The sequence below is a fragment of the Cricetulus griseus genome, chromosome 3 (genome assembly GCF_003668045.3).
Source record: "Cricetulus griseus strain 17A/GY chromosome 3, alternate assembly CriGri-PICRH-1.0, whole genome shotgun sequence".
In the NCBI taxonomy this organism is placed as follows: Eukaryota; Metazoa; Chordata; class Mammalia; order Rodentia; family Cricetidae; genus Cricetulus; species Cricetulus griseus.
The window spans coordinates 33112942-33136250 of NC_048596.1; the positions used below are offsets into that span (position 1 = coordinate 33112942).

Here is a 23309-nt window from a genome sequence, read left to right on the forward strand (position 1 = left end):
ATGCTGTGGGAGGCAGTAGTACTTTGTGATTTAGTACTGTAAATGGAAATTGAATTTCAATTAAATCAAGGAATCAGTTCCTCAGATGAACTGGTCACATTTCAAGTGTCTACTACTCACACAGGACCAGTGGATTCCAGTGAAATGGTGTAGAAATTTGGCACCAATAGAGAGCTAACAGGCAGGATTATGAGACCCTCAGGTCCATGACCTCAGAAACTCTGTGTTGCTATGTACAGTTTCAACCAACTATCGTGTAAACTAACTTATTTTTGTGTATATGTTGGAAATGTTTTTCCATGGCATTGCTAAGATATATACCTAGTCATTTACTTTGGTATTTCCATCCACCAATGATGGGTACAGTTTGGTCACTTGATAATCATTGGCAACCAAATCTTGGGATTCCTAGCTGGGCAGTCCTGTCTTTTTTTGGTGCCATTTCCTAAGACTTCACTCTTACTTCTATTTCTCCTTGCAGATTGGTCATTCCCAAAGGAAACAAATTTGATAGCAGATTGTTGGAAATTAATTACCTATGATACACAGAGCCACTTCATAAATGTCAGTCCTGAGGAATCCCCTAGAGAAGAAATTCTTACATTCAATTGAAAATTAATTGTAATTAATATAATAGGTTAATTCATTGTAATTATTTTTAAGCCTTTTGGCAATGAGTTAATTCCCTGAGATCCACGTTGCTCAGAGTGTCATACAGAACACTCGATAAGAATGTTCTGGTAATAAACCTTAAGCCTCTAGGAGGAAGAAAAAAAAAAAAACCTATTTGTCTTTCCTTCTGGCTGGGTTTCTTCAGAAACATATTTTGGTGGCATTTGATTTCTAAAGAACAAAGGAATCCTGACAAGGTGATGCATAAATATGCCTGGCTCAAGTGGACTCTGCTCACTGGAGAAGGGGAACACAAAAAGCCTTTGATTGTGCCTGGTTTTCTTTGGAAGTATATCTGCTTCGGACTCACAGAATGCCTTTGCTCCTGGGATAAAATGTAATGGAACTGCAAATGACAGAATCTGCTCCCCCCCCCACCCTGATTATTTCCACTTGATTCACTTAATCTTGGATGATTATCCAATAATGTCTGAAACAAACAAAAGAAATGACGGGAGTGGAATTCCTGGCCTGTTTGAAGAGCTTATAAACATGAACAGAATAGCCTTGAACATAAAAACAAATACAAATCACCACTGTCGGAGCCTTGTTTTTATGATTAGGAAAAGTTACTGTGTTGTGAGGGAAGCAGCTCAAGTTCCCACACGAAGGAAGCTTGTCAAGCTGTGATGGGTGACTTCATTATTAAAGTTGAAAAACAATCATTTGGAACAAGTATTTCATAACACGAGACCATACAGAAGCTACAGAGCTACTGTGTTTACTCGTCCCAGGGAAATCCAAAACACAAAACACACACACACACACACACACACACGCACACACACACACACACACAAACCCTACGGTGGTTCACTGACGGTAGAATCTTTAACACTCAGTGATCCACAGATTTGATTGGTCTGACAGGTCCTCGTAGGTTCATGAGCCTGACTATAGGTTTACAAGGATACTGGCAGCTCTGTTAGTGCTGAGAGATAGGTCAAGACTCAGTATTTCAAAACAAACAAAAATTTTCTTAAAGCCAAGGTATAGTTGCCCCTTGGATAAGGTATCAGTGGCAGCTGAAAACTGCTTGGGATAGTCCTATTATTTGTTTTAAATTTCGTCTCTTTTTTTGCTTTTGCTTGTTCAGAATGACCTATAAAATCCAAAGTTAAGTAGCCTCCTAGTTTCCATATTGTTAGGCTTGAATGAGTGTCCCCAAAAGGTCCATGTTCAAATCACCATTTGGAGATGGTGAAACATTTAGGAGTTCAGCCTAGGGAGAGACCCTTAAAACATGAGAGAAAGTGGTCAGATCCTGGTTTGGGCTTCTTCCTGTATGCTTCCTGGCCTATTTGGCAAGTCAGTTGTTCACCAGGTACTCCTGGAGGTATGTGCTTCCTTTAGCAGAACCTTTAAAGAGTTGACTACAGTCTCTCCCCCCCCCCTTTTTTTTTAGAAGGAATTGCCTTGATTTCTTAAAGTAAAGGAAAACTAATTGGCACACATATCCTTGATGTGTAAAGAGCAGGTCCAAAAACAGAAATGTGTCCATGCATTCTTTTAAGTCTTCTGATTGACTCTGGGCAGTCCCGAATGAAACAACACTGTGTTTTCAACATTTCCTAAGCTGGGCACCTCACAAGTCTGCTGTGAGCCAAGGATTCAGGTGCCTCCTACACAGTTCAGGAGAGAAGCAGGACAGAAGCCATGAGGGGGGGTGGTAAAGTACTGATTCAGATGGCCTCCTCAATCACAAAGAGATACAGAATATAACTTACACCTCAGGGTTTGTCTCAGATCAAGATGGAAAGGGTGGCAGATCTGTGCTAGCTGCTGACTGTTGGCACAGAGTACAGAAGCTGAGAGATGGGTACAGCACAGCTGGGGGAGAGGAAGCACATTGCCAAGCACAGAAGGGATTTGAATGGAGCATCAGTAGTCTCCCCTTCCCGTTTGAGCGTGAAGTAAGAGATGATCATGTAGTCTATTTTTAACATCACACACCAGTAGATATAGTCACTTCCTTTGGAGTATTGAGGTTCATGTTCAATTTTGTACAGTATAGATGACACATTGCCTTGTACTGAGGCAACGTGTCAGCAAAACACTCATGGAGATTGAGTTGTATAGACTCCATTCATATCAAGACACAAAACCCCAACACACAATCTAGTCACAGGATTATGGGCTACAGCTGCCACAGCTCTCCCTGCCCCCTGTGTGGTTGATGTTGACTGGCCTGGTCAGGGGAGGTTTCATTTTGAAGAATCATAAACTGGATCTTGGAAGAAGGACGCTGGGAGTAGAGGGATTCCTGTGGCAGACAGCAACAACAAACTCAGTAGGAGGTTTGCAGACAGCAAACCTTGGAGGACATGTTCATCCAGGAAATGGGGAGTTCACAGGCTGGAGACTACCAATGTCTTAGTCTTTGGGACTGTTTCACTGAAGTATCCATAAAGAATCATGCTTCTTAAATATGGTAGCAAATGCTAATTTATATTAGTCCATCTGCAGTGTGTGGACTGGGGATGTTCTCTAAGTGGTCCAGACTCATCTTGCCCTGGGAACCAGCCCAAGTGCAGATGCCTTCAGGTTCTTTGTGTCTGGTATCCAAGAATCACCCGTCTCCAAACTGCTCATTTGTTTCTAGTGTGTTCCATGTCTCTTCTCCAATGCCTCCCAAGGCCAAAGGATGGGTTCTGCTTTAGGCTTCATTGATAGGGAGAGATGATACAGGTTATATAGAAACTTTATGAAGGGGAATGGCTTTCGACCCGTAGTCGATCTTAGCAGTGTACACCTGCACACTGGAGAATCTGAGAACCCCATAGTTGTTCAGTCCACAGAGTTAGATGCCTCACAAGTCTCATCCTCTTGCTGAAGACCTGGAAGATTCTGCAAGAGCCACTGGTCTTTCAACATTGAAATTCAAAACAGCTGGAGTCTGATGGCAGCAGAGTTAGGTTTTCCAGCAATGCATGCAAGCTCACTGCTTTCTCCTCAGACCCCTTTATTACTGCATGCTTTGGTGGGAGGTGCCACCTACTCTAAAGGAGGACCTTACATCTTCAGTGAATCCTCCTGGGAGATGTCCTCACAGACCTGCCCGGAAGCTTATCAGTCAGTTGATTTCTCATCTTACCAAGTTGATGGTCAGGAATAACCATCACAGGACCTGTCCCGGATACCCCGTCCCAGCTCATATTCTGTATCAAATTCAGCTCCACCTTCCAAAGAGAAGCCTGCCACTTCTCAACACCTCTGATGCCAGCAATCCTCTCCATTCATTTGGAGCGATGTAACAGCTCCTCCATCAGTAGTTCTGTCTGTTTTCCACACAGTTATCATGGTATCCACAGTACAAGGCATCTCCCCATCCATCCTCTTGGCTTGCCACAGCCACAGCAATGAGTCAAACACTAAACTGTCATATTTCTGTAGGCCTTACCATGTTGAACCCTGGCCGTTTCTCCAGCCCTGTTCTGTATATTGTTGCTCTATTGCTCACTTCTCTCTTATACCTGCTTTCAGAGCCTGTCAATGTCTCCCCTCTGCCTGAATATTGAGATGTGCATCTGACTGGCTTTCTTACTTCATCCAGGAACTCTGTTCATAATAACCCCTCCCCTTAGAAGGCTTCTCTGACTTCCAAACTAGAAAATGCCATTTGGGAAACACAGATGTGAGTGTTGTCCCTATTGACTTGGGGAGGTTTTTCTAGAGCTGGAGGGCAGGGATGGAAAGAGGAAGAAGAGCCAAGGGAGTGCCAAAGGAAGGCAGAAAGGAAGCACTCTTCGGACACAGCTGGGTCAAGATCATCTTATGTCAAGATCAGGATGTCAAGATCATAGTACCCCCATCTGAAGAAGCAGGGGTAGTTATCTGGGGGGAAGCATTAGTACCCTTGGAAGGACGACGGTGCATGCACAATGTTAAGGATCGCGAGTGTCAGGCTTCATAATAATCTTGTAGTAGATCACAGCTAAAGCAGGGAAGAAACAAGGAAATCTGAGCAGAACAGGTCCGTTCTGTTTATTACCTTTTTTCTCTACTCCAAGAGAAGATGTCCTTCCCTACTGGGCATGATGCCAGAAATATGCATTAGTAAGAAAATATGCTTAAGCATTGCTGGAAACCCTTGCATCAAAATCTGCTGACAGGATCCTGGATAAACTAGAAGAGAATAACACAGGACGGTGGAAGTATGGGGCTGCACTGTGTAGTGAGGGAAGGAGAGGAGATTCCAGAGCTTGGCTCATATAAGTATGCATCATGGCAAGAAAGGAGTTAGAAAGGAAGGATGGACATTCACATACAGGGGTGGATGCTGCAGTCCAGTGACACGGTGCCATCATTTAGCCTGCACTTCCTTCTTCAGTGAAACCTGATTACGTCTGCTCTTTCACTGATTTGATGTGCCCCACCCAGGTTGTAGGAAATAATCTCCTTCCTGAAGGTCACCTGTCAGGACATTGATCACATCTACACAGTCCCTCCACAGTATCAATTAGGCACATGTGTGATGGAAAAACTAGGGCAGTAGCTGAGTCAGGTTGGCACACAGCACTAACTGTCATGCACCCCTGCCTCTTAGAACCCATGGGCTCTCAAAGGATAGCCTTGGAGACTCTAGATTACAAAACAAAACCAACAAAATCAGAAGCTGAGCTAAGTGCCTAGGCACCAGGTAGCAGAAACCTTGCAAGATACCCTACAGTATTGACAGAAGCTAGAATGAACGTTGGTGAGGTTTGAGAGGTCCTGCATGACTGAACCAGGTCCCTGACCATCCTCAGAACTTCCCACTTTTCCCACACACGCATCTCCAACTGCACTGGCATCTTTTCCCAGAGCACTTACTACCTTCCCTACAATGTATTTTTAGTTTATTAACTTCCTGATGTTGAATGCAAAGCTTTAGGTCTCTCCTCTGATGGTTACAGTGTTTCAAGTACAGAAAATAGCACCTGGCATATGGTTGAGGCCAAAGAAAGGTCTGTATGGTGAATGAGAGAGGCTGCAAAAGGATGGTGTTGTCTGGGGAGAATGCCTGAAGGCAACAGTTCCAGGGGACCAGTCACATTGTCCATTCAACACATCAACCCTTTGCAGAGAATCTGTGGCTCCAGATCCCTCCTTTATCCAAAAAGAGCAGGAAAGGCCCTGCGGGGGCAGTTCTTTGCTCTTTCCCAACAACAGCGCTAAGTTTTGTAGGAGATTTTGTTTTCTTCTTGTTCAGGTGAAGGAATATAAATCTAAACTCTACCTAAGAATTGAGCCTCATGTAGCCATTTCTCTATGTGCATTTTGCAGAGAGGTAGATACATCTGTGGGAAACTTAAGATTCTTTTTATGATAATTAGTACTTAGGATGCTGGAATTAGTGATTACTTTCCACTGGAGATAACACCAAGCTTTTAAGGTTCAAAGGTCTCAGGGAGGCTTCTCACAAATCTGTCAAGGTGTTTTGTAAGATGCAAAGCACAGAATCCCCCCATGTTGGTTGAACTTATTTTCATAGCATCTGTCTATCCAGTGACTGGAAAACATCCCCATCTTTGTCTTCAGTTTCTCCTCCCATGGCCTTTCCTGAAACCTGCTAATTAGAGGTCTGAAGCTTGTGTCTCAATGAAAAAATACCACGTTTTAAAATCATAGCTAATCAGAGAAGATACAGTAATTTTAACTTCTACTTGAAAAGAATATTATATTTTTATCAGCCTCTGTCTCCACAGTGCATTTCCTCTCTCCAAAGCCAGGAAAATCCCTAACTCGGCCCATTAGAATTCTTAGAGATCAGCAATTCTAAAAGGGTCATCTGCAGACCCCAGCATCATCCCCACATGGGAATTTCAGAATGCCCCTTGGGAGTTTCTGATGTGTGCCAAGTCAGAAAAATACATTCATAGATGATCCTGACTTAATTAAGCTTTGTCCTGCTTCTCTTTCATATATTCTTAGCAGCTAAGATGTTGTTGAGATAAACATTAGGAAGTTATTTCTTGTAAATACTTGAATTTCTCATTCCCAACCTAAAACTGTGTATATTGAGAGACACCCCTCCAGGAGATTTGACTCTGCCTTCTGCCTCGCTCATTTCAGCCTGGAGGACCCTCTCCTACTCTCTTGATCTGGGATGGATATACGACTGCATCTCATGACTTGGTATTCTTGTGTAGCTCTCCTCTGGAAATTCTGCAGAAGGTTCTAAGGGTTGTTTAATTTAAGAAGCACTTTTAAGAACCATGCCTAATCCTAGAGAAAACTGAATTAACTCTCACCACAAAGTCGTATAGAATCATGCTGCTGGAACACATGAATGCCTGTAGAAGCTAGGGAAGAACCGCCTGTGTTTGATGCCAGGATTAGCTATGGCCATGAAATTCCTTGGAACAATCTCACTGGTACTGATAACTGGAAAACCCTAGAGTGGTGGGTAATCCAAAGCAGAGAAGCATTCATTTCTGCCCTTAGTAGAACATGTGCACCCCAGATCACATTTTAATGGTGGATGATAAATTAAAAGTGATCACCAGAACTCATTCTAAGCCTTGATTTTTCCCGCCCCAGTTTTTCTTAAGCAGCATGTGTTAGGTTCATAAGAAAATAACTGATGTATCTCCCAAAGGCCCTGAGATGGCTAGGCATAAACATAGGCCGTCCTGGTTAGAAGGTTCAGTGTTCTATAGCTGTGGAAGTTGTGATGATCTCATTGATATGTGAGCTAAATGGTCCTTCTGTTACCTAATTCCCTCTGCTGTTTTCATATTCTTATCTAATTTTTGGGTATAGGTTTAATCTCATTTGAGATCCAAGAAGTGCCATTTTCTTTTGTTGTTGTTGGTGGTGGTGGTGGTGGTGGTGGTAGTGGGGTGTGTGTGTGTGTGTGTGTGTGTGTGTGTGTGTATGTATGTATGTATGTATGTATGTATGTATGTATGTATGTATGCATGCCCATGTGGCTTCATTTCTTGATTGCTATAAAAATTATCTAAGGCAGGGCACTTTATAAGAAAATGGTTCAGTTAGCTGTTTTTGAGGCCTTAAAGTTCAAACACTGTGATGGCCAAGTGAGGGCCCCTGTGGCTGTCACATAGATGGTATCATAGTGGGAGCACAAGTTAAAAGAGTAGACAACATCTACAGAGTGATTCAAGGGTTAGGATCCCCCTCATTGTCTTGAGAATTAACTTGGGGTCCCACAGGATCTGCCTTAGTCCCTCCTGAAGGCATCACCGTCCATGGCCTAACCAACTGGCACTAGGCCCACCTTTGAATGGTCTCGCCAGCTCTCCTCCTTTTCATACCAGGAACCTAGCTCTGAACTCATGAACTTGTGGGGAGCAACAATATTCCATCTGAGGCAGACTGTCCTTGTGTTTGAGCAGGGTGCATTTCATTGTCTCTATCAGTTGTGTTCTTGTGATACTTAGCAGCCAGAACTACGGATAAGAAGCCTTAGTGTAGAGAAGTTGCCAGTTTCTATAGGGTAAATATTTCCTCAGGACCAGTTTCAGGCGATCTTTGTGACATCACTATAAGGACTTCAGAAAAGAGGCACACACACAGGCACACTTAAATTGTTACGTGGCAGTTCTAGTTCATGGTTGAAATGTAGAATATTTAGAAAACAGAGAAAAGATTTCATTTTATCTGGACTGTCTGCTATTCTTAAGATATTGTATATAAAATTTTGTTTTGCCATCATTATGAACATAGTATTCCAATTACTAAATGCATGATTTTTTTAATTGTCCTTATTATGAATATTTAAAAGAATTTTGTAATTTTGAGTATTGCTATAAATCATACTGTATATCATTAGGAGAATGCATACATAGGTCTTTGGGTATCCATTGTCCTTCATATTTCCAAATATTTCCTTAGGAAGTTTCGAGAATCAAATTATTTTGATTATGGGTCTTAAAATCTATTCCCTTATGCCCACTATAAATTTTACACCAAGATAGTCACCTGCTGAAAAACATAAATTTCTACCCATGACATTACTACCACAGATACTTTTATGAAGGTTTTGATGTACTGATAAATTATTTTTAATATTTTTATTTGTCTTAACGTGTATGAATATTTTGTCTATATGTGTGTGTCTATATAACATGCGTACTTAGTGCTCACAAACAACTGAACCCAGGTCCTCTGCAAGAGTAACAAGCTCTCTTAACCACAGAGCCATTTCTCTGGCCCCTGATAAGTCAGTGTTAAGGTCCTTCTTGGAAAGTGTAGTGAATAGTTTTTTTTAAACATTATACTTAGTTTATTGGAAAACAAAATACTTAATGAAAAGCTGCACTAAACATTTCCAAAAATCCATCTTTTGAGGTTATAGTTACATCATTTCTTCTTTTTCTCACTCCAAACCTTCCCATATACTTCTTTGCTCTTTTTACAAATTTATGGCCTCTTTTTGAAATTAATTGCTGTTACATCTATAATATGCATATATATTCTTAAATGGACCCCTCTCAGTCTGTATAATGTTACTTAAATGTGTGTTTTCAGAGTTGACTATTGGTATTGAATAACCAGCTGGTGTACCCCTCCCTGGAGAAGACTGTTACACCTGTTCTCCAGTCTTTAGTCGTCTGCCAATCTTTGCGTAGCTTAAAGCTTCAGGGGATCCCCCCCCCCACCTACTTTGGCTTGTGTTATTGTTGTTGCCCTTTGTTCGGTTCATGTTTCAACAGTCATGGTGAGACTTGATGGATATAGTATCTGGTTTTAATAGACAACAGTCTCACAGCAGAGTCCCTGATCCTTGCACTCTCTCTGTCCCCTCTTCTGTAGTGTTCCCAGCCTTAGATGTGGGGATGTCTCATAGATGGATCCTTTGGGACTGGGCTCCACAACTGTGTTTTGATTGGTGTGGTTTTCTGTAATGGTCTCTGTCTGTTGTAAAGAGAAGTTTCTTTGAGGAGACATGAGGACTATACTTACCTGTAGTTATAAAGACATATCTTTAGATTGTTGTTATGGATTCGTAGTAAAGTGGTGGTTGTAGGTTCTCCGCTAGTCTCTATCTCTGACTTTGATGGTCCTGAGTGGCTAGCTAGGTTTCCAGTAGCAAACATGTTTCCTTGTTGAGTGGGTCTTAAGTCCAACAAGACAACTGGATTGCTACCACTGTACCCTCGGGTCACCATGCCATGCAGTTGTCGTATATGCATTATCACCCACACACATGCATACATTCACACAAACACACATATATGCACACACGCACACATTCATACACACACATGTATATGCAAGCACTTCCACAAATAAACACCCACATGTAATGAAATAGATCAGGTAAATTTTCACTTATGCTACATTTTAAATATATTTTGTTTTAATTTTTAGATGTGACTTACCTGTAAAATTAATTGTGTTTGACTAAATGAAGATGTAAATTCCTACTTTTTGTGTGACATAATATTAATGTTAGCAGTTTCATTTAATCATTTTCTATATTTAAACTTCATCCTGAGTATGTTGCTCTCATGTAAGATTTCTGAGCATCAAAAGAAAAAAAGTTGGTTTTTGTTTTGTTTTGTTTTGTTTTGTTTTTTCCTAAGCATCAAACCTCATTGGAGATTACTGAATTTTCTCTGATATTTTTTTTTTTTTGGTGCCACTATCCCTGTTCTTAAAAGTACAATGTGGACAAAGTCTGTTTGAGTTTGTTTTTGTCATCACTATGACTTCTGATTAGATATTGAGGCAGCAAATAAATGGGACTATAATAGGAAGTTGGGTTCTCAGAAGTGCAGCTATCAAGGTCTGCAGCCACGTGTGTCCTGAAGCACCTGCCAGGCATTGTAGAGCTAGAGAGCTGACCCTTCTGTTGATGCTGTTACACTCATGTCTTTCTCTCCATGGCTGCTTAATAAAGGTTTGTGGATTGGATCGCATCAACCTTTGGGGTATGAGGCCTTTCCATGTGTCCTAAGGACCAGCCTTTTTCATCTCAATTCTTTTTTTCCCCTTTCAGCTACGGTCTAGCACTGAGCTCCATCCAGATCTCCTCACGGACTGTCTCGCTGTGCAGCCCCTGCAGCCAGCCACTTCCCCCAGAGATGCTGCTGCTGATGGCGCTGTGGGATGCTCCCCAGGGCCAGGGCCTGGGCCTGAACTCTATCCAGGTAAGCATGTAACAGCAACTCTTGTTCACCTGAGAACTCACCTGTGATCATCTGCACTCACTGTGTCAGTAGTCTGCAGTTGTTCTCCTACGCTGGCTTGGCAAAGCAGACCTTCCTTTTCTCTGAAAAAAACAAGGCCAAATAACACGTTAGTCCATCTAATACTGGGCTCTTGCTAGAAGTTTGGTGCGCTAAACCCCTCCCAAGAATCTTAAACTTACTGATTTAGTAAGAATAGCCATTAATGTCCCTAAACCAAAGGAGCAGAAGGAAGGACACTCTAGGTCTTTCATCTACCTAGGATTGAATCATAGGTGACCCTGTATTCAGAAAATTGCAGGTTGCAACGAAAAAAGAAAGACTAGTCTAATACAGCAAGAGAGCTCATTGTTTTTCTTTTATTGCATTGGCTTGCAGTTTGGGTGCATTTTCAAGTCTCTATGACGGTGGAGTACTTGGGCAAGCATAGTTAGTTTTACTACTTTACACACAGAAAGCTCTTGCTGCAAGCCATCTGAAAGCTACCAGCACCACATTCCAGACAATGAGACTTTTCCATTTTCAGTGACTTGCAAATCTCCCTCCCATCTTCATCTGATTCCATAGCCAGGTTGGCAGTGAGAAGGACTAATAAGCCATAGAGAATGAAGAATTTACTGATGCATTACAGTGGAATAGTAGAAAGACATGCTTTTGTGGCTTTCTAAGCTTGACAGTTCTCAAGACAATCCAGTGCAGCAGAAAAGGGCATCAAGCAGTCATTTCAAGAGCATCAGTCATCAAGACATTCTTAGTCACAGTGGGCCAGCATCAAGGAACCTTTAACAGTTGCTTGGGGACTTATTCTTTGAAACAACATAGCCTCATTTATTCCAGATTCAGAGAGATTAAAACTGATTTGAATGGCTAACCAAATCTTAAAGAGACACGTAGATGCTTCATCAAAAGTGCCTGGCTGCTGTATAACACCACCAACACATACTGAAAAGCATTGTATTAGAGATGGATACCTTTTGTTTGCATAGGAGCTCTTGGTTTGCAAATTGCCAACACACGAACATTCATTCTAACGCACTAAATGAATCAGCAATCAGGTTAAAACAACCTATTAAACATCCTTCTACTTTTTCAGGCAATGATCTGGAACTCAGAGTTTAAGATCAAAGCTAATCAGAGGCGACTGAGAAAACCAACATACAATATGATAGTTTTCAGGAATTTCCAGTCTTGTCCCAAATCTTGGACACGATAACACCTGCAACTATGGAAAATGTTGTCTGTGTTGTATACATACAACATATGGTTCATTGTCAGCACTCTTGTGTTAGACTGGGTGTGCATTTTTACATGTCAGATAGAATTTTTAAAGTTTTAGAATTTTCAACTTCTTGAGGCTTAGTTTTAGTTTGAAATGGCCTTGTCATGCCAGATAGACTTCCACTTTTTACTTTTGATGCTTTTCTATATTTGCTTCTCAGAAAGATCTTGAGCTCTTGCCTTTGAGCCTGTAGCTCTAGCAGAAGAGCTGTAACACCAGGCAAGGAAGCATCAGTTGCCACAGCTGCCCACATAGCATCTTCCAGTTGGCAGGCATTTTCTGCCTCTGAAATGACTTGAAGTAGGCAGGTAGTCACCCTATCAACTTTCCCCTGGGTAGCTTATGAGTCTCAAAGTTTATTCTTCTTACTTTTATGTTTTATGTCTGTTTCCCTCGGGTGCTATTGTACTTTCTTGGCCTCTGAATTATTTTTAAATAATTGATCATACTTTTTGATTTGCTGAGTAATCAAAAAAAATCACAGAGGCAAAAACCAGACAGGGAAGAAAACTATAAAACCAAACTTACATGCCTTCTTTATTAAGCCCTAGAAAGGCACATGTGTGAAGTGCATGTGCCCATCAGCTGCACATGGCTAAAGGTCTGCAGGCACATGCCAACTCATGGCATATGCCAAAGGCATGCTGGAAACTGCTCACTAATTAGTTCAATGTGAAATCTGAATAGTTAAGTCTATTTGATGGAGGTTAAGAAGTGCTTAGAGATGGGCTGGGCTGTGGTTCAGTGGTAGAGGGCTTGTGTAGCATGTTTGAGACCTCAGATTCCATCCTCAACACTGGGCCAGGGTGTGATTTAATGGTAGAGGGCTTGTATGGCATGTTTGAGACCTTGGATTCCATTACCAGGACTGCACAGAGAGCTTGGTTATTCCCTTCACATAAAAAAAATTCAGATACAGTAAATCAAGAAAATTACTTCCTTAATGATTATCAGATACATATGCCTTTCGTTGCTAGCTAAATGATTTAGTACAGAAATGCTTGGATGGAAACCTGTTGAGTGTAGGTGGGCACAGGAAGGGAAGGCCTTAAGCATGGCTTTGAGCACCATCATTCCTCAGATGCCATAGGATTCAGGACCAGAAGGATGATCTGTATAGCATTACAATGAGTAGGGAAAAGATCCTTCATGTCCTGAAGTATCTGCTTCCTTTATTGAAGCAGATCTCTCAGGTTGATGAACAAGTGCTTAATTGGAATGGATTGCCTGAAAAGACTTTCCTTTTTGTAGGCCACACTGAGGACAGTTTTAAATTGTGGTGTTTACTTTGTCACTGTTGGAAAACTCATGGGCTCCCTGGGCCTGCTGCTGGGTGGCCCCAGAGGCAGGGCAGTTGGGGAAAGACCCCAGAGAGTGGATCACTTCTAGTTACTTTCAGAGACTAAGTCCCATAACCTGGCCCAGGTCAGTGTGGAAATTCCAGGTGGTTAATTAAAGATCTGAGATACACTGTTTCACAGTAGGTCAAGTGTGAGTTCCACTGTCAGGGCTTTAGGACCAGTATAAATCTGAGCTTATATAATGAGCTGATGAAGTAGGCAAGTCTAAATTTAATGAATGTACAACAGCATTGACCAACTGGACCAGTGCCCGGTCTTGGCAGAAGGTTCACACACTAACAACGGATGCCTCAGGCAAATGATCCATCCCATGTGTGACTACAAAAGTAATGGCTTCCTCCGAACCACAGCTGCAACTATGGACACAATATGAGGTGACTTTAGTGAGCCTGTGACCTCGGTCATGTAGACTTGGTGCTACACACTAGAATCATCTCTCTGAAACCCAAATCCCTGGACTTACTCAGAACTACTGATCAGAGGGGCTAAAGCTACAAGTGAAGGCTGTCAGATAACCCAAGAGGAGATGAAGCCTGTTCCTCCCTCACTCATCCTCCAGGCCAGCCTGGTAAATAGACAACCATGCAAGAGCCATCTCCAGATGACCCAGGCTTCTCATGGAAAGGGATGAGATATTTAAGTCCAACAGAAACTACTAAGAAACAGAGCACTAATGCAGCAGAAGCAAGAGAGATCTTGAAGAATGGTGTGTTGGGGGAAGGGAGAGTTTATTGGCACCGTTTCTTTTAGGTTATAAAGTAATCCTCTGTTTAGAGCTAGTAAGTCCTGTTGAACTATTCAGATTTTAATGTAGCTTTAAGCTTTTCAAGGAAAAAAAGGGGGTCTTTTTTTGTCCCAATATCATATATGAGCATAAGAGAGAGATGCAGAGTTTTTGCCATTAGCTCTGCATCCCATTACTGGGAGAAGGGAGCTTTTCTCCTGCAATAATATCAGGTTTTGTAATAAATAGCACTGTGTTAACATGCTTTGTGAATAGTGTTTCATTTTAGTGTAATCTCGTGTTATATATTTTAATATATTTTCTACATTCTTAAATTGAATATATTTGCTGTCTTTGGACAGCTTCTTTGAAGGTTGTAAATGTTAGCTATAATTTTCTGTGAAAGTGCCTCCTATGGTTTCTTCTCAAAAACTGGTTGTTAATTTAGGGGATGGTCATTAGAGGCCTCTAAACTGACACACAATTTCCCAGTAGATTAAACTTTATAGGAGAGAGCTGCAAAAAATGAACATAAGCTACATAAAAGTCTTCAGAAAGACATAGAACATTGTAAATCACGTAAATATATCTTGCATTATCCTCAGAAGCACTGTTTTATTTGGAATTTACAAAGGGGAGAAAGCAACTGAGAAATTTTGAAATAGGGGTGGACAGGAGGGAATGGAGAAAAAAAGGGAATATGAAGGAAATACCTGACTGTGCTTTTATGATGCCTCCCCTGGTAGTGTCTTGAGCTGTCGTCAAAAACTGGGTCACTTTAAAGCAGTAGCTCTCAACCTGTGGGTCGTGACCCCTATGAAGGTCAAATGACCTTTTTTTCACAGGAGTCACATATTAGATGTCCTGCATATCGGATATTTCCATTACAGTTCATAACAGTAGCAAAATTATAGTTATGAAGTAGCAATGAAAATAGTTTTATGGCTGGGCTCACTACAATGTGAGGAGCTGGGTTAAGGGGTTGCAGCATTAGATAGGTTGAGAACTACTGATTAGAGAGTTCCTGTAGGTGATTGTCCATCAACTTGGACTGATGTCAGTGACATTAGGAGCAAGCCCCGTGTCCTCTACTGTGGGCTTTAATGTCCCTGATGGTGTAGTTTAGTCCTTCCTAACCCTGAGCCAGTCCACCAGTGTATATAACGTCCACAGATGGCCTTGTGAAAATGCACTTTTCTGAGCCCATCTCTGGAGTTTCCAATTCAGTAGTTCTGAACAAACTCAAAGCTTTGAATCTCTGCGGAATTATTCTAACAAGTTCCCAGGTGATGCCAGGTGCTGTTCATCCAGGCAGCTCACTTTGGAATCTTTCGTTTGACTAACAATATATGGGAATGTGGCTTCTATCAAAACTCCATTTGAATTTTGTAGAGGGCGGTTAGAGTATGGGTCACCCTGTAGTACACCAACATGTTCAGTAGAGAAATCTGTAGAAGGCTCACTTGTTTGTTTCCTAATTAAGAGTGAGCTTTTATTATACACACTCCATTAAAGCAAGTTAAGATGTTGGTTCCCAGGCAGCACAGGTCACACTGACATGTATGGAGCAGTTACAGCTGTTACTACCTTTATATGTTTGCAGATGGCTAAATTGGGTGCTTCGGTTTGTCCTTGTGTGTGTATTCCCTTGTACTCTTGCTGACTTTTCATGCAAGATAAAGCTGGATCAGTCAGTTTTCCAACCTGCACAAGCTTTTCCTATAAAAACATTTTCTGGGGTGAACAAGAAATGTCCCACACTTCATCATAGAAGAGACAAAGAATAAGGCTTGCCAGCTGTGGCTTTGTTCCCCACTAGGAAAGGACTTGGTTGTCTTTGTGTTGTCATTTATCCCCCCACCCCGCTACTCATTTAATATTATTTTCTCAGTAGGATATGAGAAGGGCCATATGTATCTGCTTTGTAGTCTGTCTGAAGCAGGTCTGAAGGAACAGATGCATGGCAGGATGGAATTCAGGCTAGAACTTATAAACTGAAACACCTAATACCTTTTGTGGCTGTGTGGAAATGAGCCAAACTTGGGTCCAAAGTTCTGACTCTCCACTTGTATTGAAGTTAGCCTCCAAGGAAAGAAAGAAATAGGAAGTTAGTTCCTTCTGTCTGAATCACAGAGGGTTGTGTTTGTTTGTTTGTTTGTTTTTTAAGAACTGCTTATTTTTGGTGTTTGTAGTCATAGTGAGAATTCCTTACAATTGTTGTATGGACACTATAAAGAAAGTTTAAGGATAGCATGGGGATGTAAACTGGAGGACATTACTGGATTAACCCATGTGAAACTTGAGATATTTTACAGTAATAAGAGAGTAGTGTCGGAGCTGGATTGACTGTGGTGACATGTACCCATTCTGTGTTAACCAAAAGCTCTGTCTTGGGGATTGTTATTTATAGTGTCTTCCTTGTGTCTTCCTTGTTATTGTCATAGACTGATCAGCCCCATTCCTGTTCCCCAATCATGCCTTGAACCACTGCTTCTGCCCCACACTGGAAGTCACAGGCTCCTCTCTGGAGTCTTGATCTTCTTGCTGAGTTAACCGCTTTTTGCCTCACTTCGACAACTATTTCCATCTGGATTTGGCCAGCTTTCACACTGGCCCAGTTCTGTCTCAGAGAACCTGGTTGCTTATGGTTCATGTCTGTCTTCTTGTTTGTCGATCATCTACCTACCTGTGTGTACATTTATGTATGTATGTATGTATGTATGTATGTATGTATGTATGTATGTATCATCTATGTATATATGTATGTATCTCATCTGTCTATCATCTATCTATTTACCATCTGTCTATCAACCATGTACCTGCCTACCTACTTATGTATTAATAATCATCTATCTATGAATCTATCTATCTACCATCTGTCTGTCGGTCCATATTATCTATCTGTCAGCCTTGGACTGCAGAATTGAGTCTTACCCTAGTGTTTGTCTGTGAATGCCTAATCATGTCCTAAGAAATGACAGGTTTTGTTCCACTGAATCCTTTCCTCTGAAAGTGTAGAGAGAGTCTATCACTTCCACCTTGTAGGAGTGAGCTGCTGCAGAAAGTGACGGGTCACTATTAAAGAGGAGAAGCTATCATCAGTCTGATAGGAATTTGTTCCTCAGGCTAGTCAAGCTTTTTTGTCTCTCTTGTTTTTTACCTACCAGTTTAAAGATAGTGTCTTGCTATGCAACTCTGGCTGGCTTAGAACTCACTATGTAAACAATACTGACAATGAACTTAGAGAAATCCCCCTGCCTCTGCCTTACCAGTTTGGGGATTGCAGGTATATATCATCATACTTGGATTTTACATCAAGCATTTCTAAGGAATGGATATACTTTTTGAGAAATGTAATATACCTGCTGGCCAGTGCCAATGGGAGAGAAATGTCCTCAGGTCCATGTGCTTGGGTGCTTAGGCAGTTTATATTTATACAAGCAGTAAGAGTGAGCAGCATTCTGTGCCTCCTTTTAAAAGTTATATATGTCATTAGTGACCATGTTTTACACAAGTCTCACTTACTGTCCATGAAGCCATTCTGCTCACACACAATATTTACAAATGGAAACACTTCCTTGCCTCCAACTGAGACATTCCCCTTATTGAGATTGATCACTGGACTTAATGACATTAAGAGTTCTTAGGAGGCAGTAATGTTCAACATCTGTTAGTGCTAACTATTGCTGTGTTCAAATACTAGGAAATGTATATTACAGTTCTGAACAAAATAGGAGACAGGTGCCACCCTGATGGGTTTTGTTGTTGTTTTTTTTAGAAATGGGGGAGGGGTGGGAGCTAAAGAAATTAAACCTTAAATCAGCATCATTGAGTAGAATAAAAGAAAACTAAAATAAAATTCTTTAAATTTTCTATCCCGGTACTTTGCCTAGTAGTTCATGTTGTGTTTTTAATACAGGAGATCTACTTCGAGGCTTTAAAGATAAAATTAGATTCAGAAACTCACCACTTAGGTGTCAATGAATCCAAACTCACAATGTCAAAATTATATTTTGATGGTTACTAGAGTTTGAATACAAAAATAGTGCTTTTGTTTTTGGTATTTTTGTAAGACAAGAGTGTCATGCAGAAAGACTGTGGAACTAAATCTAAAGCCCCATCTTGGCTCTCTGCCTACTGGGTATTGGGTTTAGGGAAGTCACTTTCCTTTTAGGATAGGTGGTAGTAGGGATCCCATAGGGCTGTTGTGAGAATGAAATGCAGAAAAGAATCCAGTGTGTTCACTGGCAACTTGCAAGTTCTCAGTGGCTCTCTTTCTTTCCCTCCCTCACTTCTTCTCTCTCTTGCTTTCTCCCTCCCTCCTCTCCTCCCCCGTCCCTCATTGTTTAAAGGACTGTTGATAAGCCAAGTTGATCTCTGTGACAGACACAAGCTCCCCTTTTGTCCTCTCCTTGTATCCCAGGTAGTACTACAGAGAGTTCAGAGACAGTTTCTTCCAAGAAGCCAAGACAGGATTCGACCTTGGAGCTTATAGATCCTAAGCCCTACTTTCAGATCTCTGCACTAGACTTTTGTTCCACTGCCACAAAGAGTCTCTTTAGACTGGCTTTCCAGAGTGCCCACACCATGTCTGCTTGAAAAATGAACTTAATGAACAGTGAACCTGTGAGGTGAAGCATGTGTGGGAAAGAGGCAATTGTATTGATGGCCTGGGCCGGCACAGTGTCACAAAGCCATTGTGTTGGCATCGCTGAGGGTATAGCCTTGGTCTCTCCTTGTATCATTTTGCAAAGAGTCTCATCCAGGCTCTGTCATTTATGGCAAAATATAGTCCATGGTGCCTATAAAACCATTTTTTGGCTATTTTCTTACCCCCAATTTAGGTTTTATAATTTGTATTTCTCTAATCTTACTGTGATGGTGTTTTCTTTGTAGCTATTATGCAATAGGTAATGTGTTACACTGGAGATCAGCAAACCACCCACAGGCCACATCTGGCCTGCCTCCTGTTTTTGCGTGGCCAAAGAACTAGTGGTAGTTTTAAGAGTTTTAAAGATAAATTTAAACAAAAGTAAGTTATTAGGCTTTGGATGAGAATAGCTGCTTAAAGAACTGAGGGCATTGCCTCTTGCTACAAACCTAAAACTCTCTGGTCCTTTCTAAAAAAACAATTTAGTGACCTCAGCTTCAGACTTACATCTGGAACCTTTGTCAATGACCAAATGAAATCAAGGAAGCCATAAAGTGAATTAACTAAAATAAATTAATTAAAGAAGAGAATGTATACTAAGAGGAGTTAAGAGCATATAATGCTTAGGAATTTGGCTAGGCCTGTAATCTTTTAGATTTAGCAGATACTTAAGAAGTCTCCCAGCCCATGGCTTTTGCAGAGAACTTTATGAGATCCAGCAATGAAAGCAGATGGTAGCAAAAGTCTGCCTTGAAGGGATCCAGGCTGAGTTTCCTCCTCTTTAACTTTCCTGTGATGCTCTCGAACGCCCTAAGATTAGAGGCTTCAAATAGAAGAATCATTCCCTGGATTCATCAACTAACAAGAAGACCTATAGAGGCAGCCTGGGGTGGAATGCCATGACAGACAAGGTTCTCATCCAGGAGGAGGCTTACAGAGAGAAAAGAACTGGGTTTTAGGCATGACGAGCCAGAGGCTGGCAGTGAGATCCAGGAGCTGTCATGGTTTTGCCCTATCCACATTTGTTCTTTCTGGAAGGGGGAGTGTCTCAGCCTGTAGAGTACCAACACCTATTTTCTAAAATCACAGCCTCCCTGAGATGTACATACCAATCCTCAGAAATAAAACAAGAAGCTGAACATCAAGCTTGAGGGGCCCACTTGGTCATAGTCCAACAGGGAACATACTTGCTTCCTCAAAATACATTGTGTCTCACAGGAGACCTTGAAGACAGTATAACTGAAGCTTCTGTTTCCCAAATAGGGAAAAATATTCAATCAAAATTCTTTCCAAAATGTTGTATGGGAACATGAATTCTTAATAAAATGTGACTATCTGTTTATGAGTCCAGTAAGCTAAAGGGTAAAGAAAGGCTGTGAGAACAAGGTGTGAAAATGGAAGAAAGGGCCACAACAAAACCAACTTCATTGTCTGTGCAGTTTTGCCTCAGGCCAGTGATGACTGAAGGCTGGTCCCTCACTGTACCTCAGTTCCTGCAACACACCTAGAAAAGAGAGGTTCCCTCAGAGTCCACAGACCAGCATTTCATTTTGCTAGAAGAGCAAGGACATCAAAACCAGGTTGGCCGTCCTTGCTACAGATCTGTTTGCAAGCAGCCTTGACTACACATAAGTTCAGAGTCCATATGGATGTAGAGCAGGTGGGGTCAAGGATTCTACATTTGGTGGTATCGTCATAGAATACATAGCAAGGGTTAGGAGACCCAATATGTTTGCTAAAATGGTTATTACTTTTTATGAATAAGTTGGACTTTGCTACAAAGACAGAGCAGAGAACTTTCTAATCACCACCAGGAGCAGTTAGCCATGCCAGCTCCATCTTTCTTCTTTCTGCTTTTTCATTCTGACAGGGGGTGAAAATCTAAAGTACATAGAGAGACAGTGCAGATATCCAAAGGGAAGTCTTGACTGATTTGCATGTTCACTTATACCCTACCAACTTTGCTGTGTAATTTAGGGTGACTGAGTAGGAGAGTTGATACTTAAGAGAAGAGAAACATAGTCTGAGGTTTGAGGTTTGATGTGTCATGAATTGTCTGGAAAGATCTAACAGGGCTGCATGAAATGTTGGCCCCAGAGAAGTGCCAGAATGATGCCATTCGAGTTGCAACAGAATGTCTTTGTTCTGAAGCACAGATGTTCCAGGAACTTTCCCCGAACAGAAGCTAATTACACCTGGTATTTCAGAATGTTTGATGGTAACCTTTGACATTCACGCTGGTGACATACCTTCTAGTTGTATCATGGTATATTCCAGAAAGGCTTGAGAGCCTGTGTACTCTCCCCAACACTAATAACATCTTCCCTGGTGGTAAATCTAGCTGTGTGAGCTAGAAATGTAATTGGACTGCCTACTCTGAAGTTCGGAGCTCTTGGGAGAATATCTGTTTGTAAGAGAACCTGAATATTCATGTAACTGTCCAGACATCAATAAATTCTTACTTTACCTTATTTATTTCTGTTCCCCAGTGAACAGCGGCACAGTTAAACACAAAGCTAATAGGTACATTCTTCTGAGCTGTACCCTTACTTACCTTAATTCAGCAGCCCCCTAAAACATTGCTTTATCCATTGCCAGGTAGCTCTCCTGTCAGGTGACACATGTATGTTTTCTTTGTCTTAGAGCACTGGAGACAGTTGCCATTGTTTGCCATCAATTAGCTGAGGGTAGTATGTCAGGGATGTACGGGCATTGTCATTTTAGTCTGACAGCCACCCGATGCGGTTGAGAAGGGATTGTTTCATTATGCTGTTATGGGGCTGCTGGATAATGATACTCCACACTGCAAAGTGGGGGTTGGGGGGAGGCGGGCAGAAAGAATGGAGTTTTAGTGATTGGCAATATTAAAATTATTCATGCCGCGAGGAGAGGGGAAAGATTAGAGGGAAGAATGTGCAGACCCTTAGGAAGTTGCTTTCTCCTAACACAGCCAGATTGTGGATGCAGTCTCACCCTTCCTGATGGAGAGACAGAGGGGCAGTACCCTGACATTAGGCAGGAAGGAAAAAGGGAACAGCGCCTTCTCATCCACAACAAAGATTACTGTAAACTGGGGTTTCTCCCATTCTCCAATTAACTTTAGAATTAAATACAGGCTTCCTAGCAAATTGCCCTGGCAGGCATTTTCCTTGCTAGAAAACTCTGGTGTGTGAATTTAGGTCAGGAGGGCGTTTTCCATTGGATGACAGTGCAATTAAATTGCTTTGAGGTGTTTCGTGAAGAACAGCAGATGGTATTAGACTTAAATTTTCACTTTTGGGGGCCAAATTTCTGGATAGCCCCAATATGGGACATTTTCCTCAGAGCATCTAAAGGGAAGTCTTTCTTTAAATTCTGAAAATTAACCAAGACTGGATCTATATGCTCTTGGAGAGGAGAAACAAACAAAAAGAAGCACTGAAATTGTAAAAATACTTCAAGATAAACTAAGCTTCAAGAGGGACAATTGTGTTGACATTTTACTAACACCCCATTTTCTCTCCTTAACGAAGTGCAGTCATGCATGAAAATGACTTGTTATCTTCTAAACTGAAATGTATTATGGGTTGTATCTCAAAGGTGTGTATTACTCCTTCAAAGTAAAGGACAACATTTTAACCCTATGAGGATTCGTTCTAGGCCCCAGACACTTTGTAGCACATGCATAAAAATATTGAACAATAAAAAGCTGATTGAATGTGATGCATAACCCTCTCCATTGTGAGGAACTCCAATGCACAGTTTATATGCCTTTTTTTTTCTTTCTATCTGGGCCTTAGATGAGGGAGCTTAATTGTATATATACCGTTTTGGAGCAGTGTATGTCTTTGTGATGCCCTAATCGTATTAAAATTGTATTAATTGCAATAATACAGTCAAATGATAAGGGCATTCTGTAAGTGTATAAACGGAGTTCAGCCTTTGTGCTATGGGTTTTTATTTTTTTTTTTGATCTTACTTATTTTCTGTATATCAGTGTTCTGACTGTAGTACACAGTGCAGTGTCCACAAAGGCTGGGCCACAAGAGGGTGTCAGTCCCATGAAACTGGAATTACAGTTGTTTGTGAGTTCCCATGCAGATACTAGGAACCAAATCTGGGCCCTCTTCAAGAGCAGTAAAGGGTGCTAATTGCTGAGCCATCTCTCCAGCCCCCATTTTGGGCTTTTAATACATTGTATATCTATATTTCTTCATGCAATCCTGTAAAGTATTACCCTTTTTAAGATGAACAAATGTCAGGCAATCATTAGAGCTGAGCTTCAAATGCAGATCCATGTAACTCCCATTGGGTGCACTTTTTTCTATTCCTCACCATGCTGGCACTGTCTGGCCTGAGTGCTTGATTTCTGATGAGGCCAGAGGAGCCAAAATCACCACTGCGGTTAAATGATTTATTGAACTCCTCCCAAGTCTGAATTTCTCCTCTCAGGAGAGAGATGGAGAGACAAGATTAAGCTCACCTTTCATATGGACCCTCTAAT

At 41.4% G+C, this 23309-nt stretch overlaps 1 protein-coding gene across 4 annotated transcripts in view; it reads left to right on the top strand.

Moving 5' to 3' along the window:
- Positions 1-23309, top strand: part of Glis3 (GLIS family zinc finger 3) — a 426885-nt gene that overhangs the window by 355395 nt on the left and 48181 nt on the right. For all 4 annotated transcript variants that reach the window (XM_027406458.2, XM_027406457.2, XM_027406459.2 and 1 more), the window contains one exon: positions 10622-10772. In XM_027406458.2, coding sequence (XP_027262259.1) covers positions 10622-10772 — 151 coding nt within the window. The remainder of the gene's footprint in view (positions 1-10621; positions 10773-23309) is intronic.